Genomic DNA, 9015 nt, shown 5'->3' on the forward strand with positions numbered 1-9015 from the left:
TGTTTTTGAATATTTTTTTGTATGTTTTAAGAATGTTTGCATTCGAACCAAAATGTGTACTTGCCAACCACTGTGTAAAACCTGCTTTGTTATTCACCAATGTACAAGATCCCAGTTCAATCTCGTATGTGGGGTGTTTTTTTTTTTTTTTTGTAGAAATAGAGCTGTTCAGGGCTGTTAAGGGTCTCGACACTAATCAATTATCACATATGTGGCAGATATTGATGAATTTCATGGATCATTTAACAACCTTAGAAAATACAACTTTAATTTTCTTCCATGTAGCCCTGTTGTACTGTATTGCTTTATACATTCTTTTAAGCCCATAGTGCTGGGATGTGTAGCCTTTAACATAAAGGTGTATTACCTGCTAACATTTACTTTGCTTCATTTGTTTTCTTGATGGCAGTTGTGTTTGTTTCCTCTAAATGCTTTTATTAACTATGCAATTTAGTAGCTCACTAATAAGCGACCCTTCACATTGTACAGAAATGCATCCTAAAACGTCTAATCACCCTCTATTTGTCGACATGCTGTACGTAAACGTGGGAATTATCAAATGGTTCTTTTTCAGATGCGCTAGTTTACTTATTTATGTACAAAGTAATTTTGAAATTGTCAAGTGGCCAAAGGTATTTTTCGTTAGTTGGCGATTCATAGGTTGGCAAATATACATAGAATGCTAAAAACACATTCTTCATTTTTTTGTTAATTTTAAGGGAATGTAACAATACCTCTTGATTTGCGCTCATAACCCCATCAACGGTACAACTTGTGTTGAGATGGTACCCTACTTTAATGAAAGGGGTAGCCATCCTCTGTAATACCTTGAGGATTGTGAGGCCTATATTGGTGTGAATTGGGTATCACAAGTTGCACTGTATGTCTTCAGATGGTCTTGAAATGTTGTTTTTAATGATGCATTTCTCCCAATATATTCATATTTAAGAATATGAAACTCTACCTCAATAACCTCAAGTGAAAATATTCCATTTATTCAGATGAAATGTTTTTTGGTGTGTTTTACTTATGGGTTACATACAGTTTTATGTGCATGAAATGGTTAGGTAGATTGAATTTTTTCCAGGGGAAAACTACAATGGTAGGTTTGTTATAATTGAAGAAAGATTCCTGAACCCTATAACCTTTCTGTGTTTTAGTAAATATAGAACGAATGTGTGATTGGGCTGTATATTATTAGATATTACACTTATACCAGTAATTAGGACTCTTTACAGGGAAAACATGGTGCTCGGGTGTTCAATTTTGTCTTCCAGTAATATGCCTTTATTTCCATATAATACTGAAAATGGGTCAGTAGTGTAGAACGATTATGTTATATTACTTAACTATTTAAAGCATGTGCCAATTTTCATCCGTCACACTAAGGTGGTCACCCTACTCCAAGACTAATAGCTGAAAGACATGCCTAATGATACTTTTCCTTATAACACAGTTAATGGGGAAGGAGGAACTACACAATGCAGAGTGTCACCCCAGGTTCACATGTCATAATACCTTCCTTTTATTTATTATTTTTTTTTTTTAGGAAAAAAACCCAATTATTTAAAGGCTCAGAAACAAAAACTGTTTATAATTCAACACTTATTCAGACACAAGGATGAGATCAGATCGTGTACCTTATCTCAACCTATTGAATATCAGATGCCAGCAATAAACATTCAATATTATAGATGTTGGAATAATTTCCCGGAATCTTCATTTATCAAAAAATATTTAGTTTTATTTATCATGATCCAAATGTGTTTGGGCACTGAACTGTAAATCAATTCCTTATGTATCATAGCACAATGGGGTTTATTAAATAATTTCCTTTGGAGAAATCTCACGCATTAAATAGGACCAGCTCAGCCCTTCTTGCCGTAGACGCGTGTCAGTGTTTCCCTTCATAATAAATAGCAAAGAGAGAAAGTTAAAACCACAACTCCTGCCAACGGTTCTACCAGTTCTACAGTCAACTCTCCCTTTAGTGTATAAGCTTCAATCCAGAATCCCATCATATGAAAATAGTATTTAACCTTAACCAGAGGCCTGAAGACCTCATTGAAATGCGATGGTGAAATGTTGAAACATCACCTAAAAGTTGTAGCACGTTTCGTTTTGGGGGTTTTCTTTTTAGTGCGAATGTAAAATGACTCCTTTTTTTTTTTGGCTACCATTCATTTAGGTCAAGCAGGCCGTGGGCTTAAAAGGACTCTTTCTGAGAAATCCAAAACAAGCGTCTCTGGACAGTCATGCTGCTGGACAGCTTCATCGGAAACATTCCATTAGTAGCCACCTTTTAAGGAGGACTGCCAGCGCTCCTACTAAAGGTCAGCAAAAAAACAAAAAGGGCTTTCCAGAAATTGCCATTGACTCCAAAGACAACAGCTCAGAAGGAGCTAGCGAAGACAGAGAGACTGACGATTGCTCTCTACCCCGCTTTGATAAAGAGCCTGAAAGTGCTTCTCCAATCCTACCTTCCAGAGATGGTACTCCCACAGAATTAAACAGCAAGAGTATAAAAGGTAAGAACTTTAGTTCAGGTAGAAACAAAAGTCACATCCGTATTTCTAGGGGTACAGCTTTCAGTGAAACCGTGCGAAGGGCCGAAAGAGCCCCCCTTCAAGACAGCCCATCTAATAAACCAGGTGTTTTTGCTCGCTGTGCAATGAATGGTTCTGGTAGGATTGGAATGGCTACTAATTGTATGAAATGCATGATTGGTTCGAAAGAAAGCCCAGATTTAGAATGTAAGTGGAGCGATAACACCGGCCGACCTATTTTAAGCGAAATTCCAACTCATGATCAGTACAGTGGTGGTGGACCTGGAGAAGAAAGGTTGGAGTTGAACTATTATGGCATCACAGATCAGCCAAGAAGGCAACAGCCAGATTTGTTAGCACTCGGTGACAATGGCAATTCTGATGATGTACCCAGAAACTCTCAGTCTCTTGTAATCCTGGGAAAGAAAAATGGAGACCCCAAGTGCGCTGGGATGAAAAGTCATCCTAGACAGAGATGGCAGTGCCAAACTGGTGGCAAATACGGGAGTACCGTCAATTTGGTCCCTGCTGGCAGTGGTTCAGTATCTTCCAACTCTAGCAGCCTAGAAAGTCTTGGAAGTCCAGAGTTATCTTTGGGCTGGCATGAAAATTCTCGAAGGCAAATGGGCACCCTACAAAGGGAGATGAACGCCTTATACGTTCAAAAGTTGGAGGAAATTCGAAGTAAATCCCCTTTATTCTTTACTGGTAAGACGACATTCATTCCAGCCATTACCAATGTAGCGCTTTCCATCACACCATAGAGTTTGAATAGCTGTCCATCTAGTGCTGTGATTAGAGTCTAAATCCATTAGTACCATTTAGACGCTGTATAGTATAGTCATGCATTCCACATCATGTGTGTTCTTGTATTAAATAATAACCACATTGTTCTGTGATGTTAACTTGCCAACCAGAGCAATTTTGTTTCAGTCTTTCCTATAAAGAAATCCCTGTATGATTGTGTCAGACTATGCTGGGAAAATAACATTCTGGATCCCTGAGTGACGACTTCTTTCCCTGTGATGCTTCTTTTCTGCAAACCTGATAGGCATAATGGGGACTTTTGGAAATCACTTGTTTAACACCAATAAAAGTAACATCCTAAATTAGTGTATCATTAGAATTATACGAAAAAATCTAAATTGTCAACTAGCATATGTTTTTAATTGCCTATTTAGTCTTCTCAATTATTTTTTTTGTGTGACCCAAACAAAAACATTTGCTTTGAGTTTACACAGAGCTGACAGAATGGCTATTTGGCAGTTGGTTGGGGAGATAGGAACTTGTGAAATATTATAATATAATTTGCATTTACTCCTTATGCTTTAATTGCATACCCAGGGCAGGAGAGCGCTCTCTAAAACATCAGCTGGTTAAGTAGTAATCTGGGAAGCAGATCTGCAAAACCATATTCTGCATACATCAGACCTTTAAAAACATCTCATTTTTCTTTTGCCATATCAGTGTTGTAAATAACAAATGTAAAAGTGAGTCAGTTGGTCGGCCACCTTAAATGAGAAGCACTATTTTTGTTAAATGCCACCATTGGTGTTGGGTGGGACCAGGTTGGGGCCCAGAGCATATAATATGTTTGATTATATGGGTTGAGATATAGGCGGTAATGCGGTATTATTTAAGCCTTCAATAGAAGAGGTAGAAGCAGACAATTACATAATTAAAAGTTTGTGAAAAGTATGAACTGTTAATTGGGCCAAAAAAAATGGCCACAGCAGATGTTTATTATCTGCTGTCATAAAGTGTCATTGGTTAATACTAAGCTACTTGTGACTCTGACGATACATTTAGCAACTTCGAATATGTAGCTTAGTGTTAAAATATGTAACATAGAATATGTAAGTTAGTGTTAGAGTTTACACTCTTTATTCAACAAAGTTGTGATAAAATTAGTAAAAACATGAATAATGACTTTATGCTTTACAAAATAAATTGAACATCATAATTGTGTTAGCGCTGATTTCTCAAAAAAAAGTTTTTCATATTAAAAGATAAACGGGGTATTTCAAAATACACTGGAAGCTCTGGACACCAGCTGCTAATGGTCTGGTGGAAATGATCTGGGAGATCCATGAGCTTTCTTTTTTGCTTCTCGCTTGCTGACCCTGGGTTTTTTTATGACAAGTGCTAGGCTATGATGTCTTATCGTGACCGCTAATGATACCGGTGCCAGTAAGATTTCCCTTCCACTATACCCAAGGAACGGCATAGCCCTCAGTGGCTGTGCCTGGTATGGATACTGAAAAAGTCTTATTGCGAGGTGAAAGAAACAGCTGTCCAAGTAGGGCATTAGCACAGCGCCCTCTGCTGGTAGGTGCTGCACTGTACACATATACAGGAATATGATAATGCCCTGAGATGCATATGTTTGATATAAAAAGGATTAAACCGTGAACGTCTGTTACTGATTATTTAGTCAGTCACATAGACACATTAAGTGAAAAATATGTCATACAATCCAAAATAAAAATGTAGTAATCTACTAATGCAGAAGTCTGTTGTGTGAAAAATGCCAAGCAGTAAAAGCTGCAGCTTTTTTTTTAAGCAAAAAAATGGAGTTAAGCCAAAATTAAACATTTTTTATTTTGATTCTTTAACTGGGGTTTTGGGGAAAAAAACATTGTATGAGCCTTGCTCTCGAGTGTTTTGTTAGAGTGCCCTCTTCTCCTCCGAGAGTGTCCTCTTTAATGGCACTGTGGTTATTTTGTGCAGAGATTCCCCAAAATTTTAAACTAAAAGACAACATAAATTGCTCTGGTTGGACCGCATCACGTAGCTTTTTTTATACAGTGTCTTGTCATTCTTCCCTCACGTTTTATGTTTCTTCTAATTTCCTTAAATTCTCCCCTAACTAACTGTTCTCCTCTGTTCTGCTTCTCCGTCTGTACTTTGCCTCTCTCTCTAGTTAAAGACTGAATGGACAAGCGAGTTAAGGTAACCCTCTCTTACTATGCTCTTGCATCATGGAAAAGAGTATGTTTTGTGATTTTTTTTTTATTTTTTAATTTATTTATTTATTTATTTATTTTTTATTTACAAATTTTGTGCATACTTCTCATGATTTCTTCTTTACCCAACACTGGAATACATAAACATGAATTTTCAAGGATTGCAATGGAAATCCACCCTCCCCTCAAATCCAAACTAGCCATTTTGTTTTAGGTAGAGTTGAAGTGGCCAGCCCTTAGGTTTACAGTTCTCTTGTTAAATGGCAGCTGCTGCAACTTGTGATGCTCAGTGTGCCTTATAAGTTGAGGATCATGGGAGTTATTGTATACATTGCTTGGTGTGACATCGTATTGTGTGCCTGTGTTGTTGGCATGTTGTATGTACCAGTTGGACCTTTATATATGTTTCTTTAGTGGATAATGTTGACTAAGATCAATTATTCATCTTGATTGATTGGTTTAGTAAATCGATGACATTTGTAATCATGAGAAGGGGCAGATGGAATTTTGGAGACTTGTATTTACATGAAATATTTTAGTGTAATAATTAAAATACCAGCAGTATTATTGCAAATCATTTCTGGGAACTGAGTGAGGAAGAAATATTTTTATGGATAAGGATATGTGATGGGTGACATGACCATGTTCTGGCTGGTGGAGGGCTCACAGCTTTTCCAATATATCAGCCCAAAACTCATCTGGCAGGTAACACACTCCAAACATGTTATCTACTCCTTCATAGCTATATGGAAACCAAAAGGTACGCCCATTATAATTGTGATTATTACATTTCTTTAGACTTATCAAGTTCTATCTTTTTTCTTTTTTTTTCCAGACAACAGACAAATCTCAATTTATAGGTCGGTCTCTTCGTTATGCAGTCTGGAAACTATTACGGAAGAGCCTTTGTTTGCCAAGGAAGTTCCTTTCATTGGTCCGACTTTTCCTCCTCAGCCAACTGTCTCTCTCCAAAAGAAAAATAGTGCCCCACATGATCAACCCAAGGAATCCCAATCTGAATGTAATCACATGAACAGTACCTCTGAAAACGTGTACAGACCAAATAAGCTGAATGGTGAATTTGCAATGACTAATGGTCCACTTTTAGATCATGGAAGAAACCATTCAGGAAGACCTTATAAAGACAAGAATGGAAATGTATTGAGTTACCTCAATGGGAAAGGTGAAACCACAGTAACCTTAACTTCAACAAAGTTAAAACCAGGAATGTCTTTATTAGCTGATATTTCAAAAAATTGCACTGAACATTGTCAAGTAAAACAGAGTTTAGCTGACCGTTTTACCAGTAATAAAGCTGAGGGAAATAAAACAATGCATTCTCAACCACCTGAACCACAAATAAGACTTAAACCACACATGAAACCTTCCTTAGGTTCTACTTCTGTTCAAAAACTGCAGTTCGACAGACTTGTTCAGCAACCAACAATAGCCCGTGCTGGCCCACCGACAATTGTAAGAAGAACAAAGAGCGAGGGCCAAGTAATTGCAGGCCGCTCAGCCTTAAAGTCTCCTGTGGCTGAAGTGTATTCAGATGCCACCATCAACGATAAGATTTGGAGCAAATTAGAGTTGAATAGTCATAGGGACAGCATGTCTTCGTCTTCCAGTAAGTCATCCAATGACACAGTGATTGATCTGTCTTTGCCCAACTTAGCTCAAAAGAGTTTGCTTGATCTTGATATCTCTGATGATGACTTTGAAAACCTACATCTGAAAAATACCCTCCGTCCAAGATCGGCAACAACTTCAGCAAGAGAAATGTCATTAGGTGTAACTAAAAGCAAGTCCAATCCTAATCTAATGTCGAATAACCAAGCAATAGATGACCTCAGTCCAAGACCGTTGGCCAGGAGCCCTGAAGAAGCATTGCCACCTTTGCCACGACGGAACACTTGGAATAGACTGTATGTAGAGAGCCTAAAACAGACCATTAAGAAGCCCAGCACCGATAATAAACCGTCACCCAACCAGTCAATGTCCAAAAGTCTTGGGGATCTAACCTCAGATGATATTTCCAGCAATTTTGAAAGCAAGTACAGGAGCATAAGCAGAAGTTTCATCACTAGGTCAACAAGGACACAGAAGAGACCAGTAGGCATGAAGGCTCCTATTACATCTACAGATGCATTAACAGAGCAACTGCGGAAACTAACAAGTTTTCAGAGAGAAAACGATATCACTTCTCCTACAGATTTTAAACCTGTTCAATATGATGATGATGGAATGAATCTTCTGAGAAGAACATCCTCAAGGAGTCAAAGCAGAGTGAGATACATTGCAAACAGAGCCAAGCAGGCTCAAGAAAGGCAAAGACTTCAAAATCTGTGTCAGATAAACGGTAATTCCTTAGAGGAAAGAGGGAATCCTGAAGGAGCCTGTGCAATAACCAAAGGCATCTGTATGGATACTGTGACACCCAAACAGCTTGCATCTGAATCTTTGGACACGTTTGGGCCATGATTATATATGAGCACATGTAGCATTTATGTTCCTCTAAACGGTGTGTTTGATAAATATGTCCATGCAAGATATACCTCAAAGGGAACAGAAGAAGGTAATTCCTTTTGTGTTAGAAACTGTACAGGACAGCTTAAATCCTAAAGCACTTAAGTACTGTGTATATTACAATTTAAATTGGTCAATTTACACTGGGTCTGCAGTTCTTGAGCTGCCTTGCTATAGTCTATTTTTAATCAGATGAACCTAGATCATAACCTTATACTCTGGAGGTACAGCTTCACCTCTGGCACAATTTATCTTGACACTGATATTCGCACAAATGCAAATTTAAGGGCCAATATACAGAATGCTATCCTTGATTCCTATTGCTTAAACAATATGTGAATTTATTTTTAAATTGCAGCTGTACATAGCACCTTTTAAATTACATTTTTGTTTGCACTGCCATACAAGATTTTCAATATATGGTATGTTTTAAAAAAAAATTACATTTTAAGATTCTTCCTAATGTATAAACAGTATAAAACAATGCATTTCCTCATATTTTTTTTTGGTTTTAGTTTCTCAAAAGTTTTCCATTACAGCATTGTGCTAGATGTTCATTTTAGACAAATGTATTAGTGAGAAAAAGTGTATATTTTTTAAACTTCATTTAAACATTTGTTGGGTTATTTTTATGATCTAGTTTTTTTTTGTCATATTAATATTCTGTATATTACAAAACTTTAACAATATGTTTGTACGCAAACTGACTATACTAAATAAAAGTATTTAACCTTATCGCCTTTCTATTTTCTGATAAAATAATTTACCATTTTTATTAAACTTTATTTTATTCAATGGGGCATCCCAATGCTTTCACTGCTGGTGTTAGAGCATAAATATATGATCTGCACCTAATTGTAAAAAGATTTTTTGTTTTGTATAATGTTTATTTTGCGAAAAGCTAGTACATAAATCATTCCTCCCACTTTTTAATTAAAACAATGCACCCCAAGTTAAAGTATATTTTGTGAGTTTGA

At 37.0% G+C, this 9015-nt stretch overlaps 1 protein-coding gene across 1 annotated transcript in view; it reads left to right on the forward strand.

The window, feature by feature from the left end:
* Positions 1-8773, forward strand: part of PLCH2 (phospholipase C eta 2) — a 239830-nt gene extending 231057 nt beyond the window's left edge. The window contains exons 23-24 of the mRNA XM_053452574.1: positions 2189-2528; positions 6348-8773. Of these exons, the coding sequence (XP_053308549.1) occupies positions 2189-2528; positions 6348-7993 (1986 nt within the window). The 3' untranslated portion in view covers positions 7994-8773. The remainder of the gene's footprint in view (positions 1-2188; positions 2529-6347) is intronic.
* The last annotated feature ends 242 nt before the right edge of the window (positions 8774-9015 follow it).

This window comes from Spea bombifrons, chromosome 12 (assembly GCF_027358695.1).
Source record: "Spea bombifrons isolate aSpeBom1 chromosome 12, aSpeBom1.2.pri, whole genome shotgun sequence".
NCBI lineage: Eukaryota > Metazoa > Chordata > Amphibia > Anura > Pelobatidae > Spea > Spea bombifrons.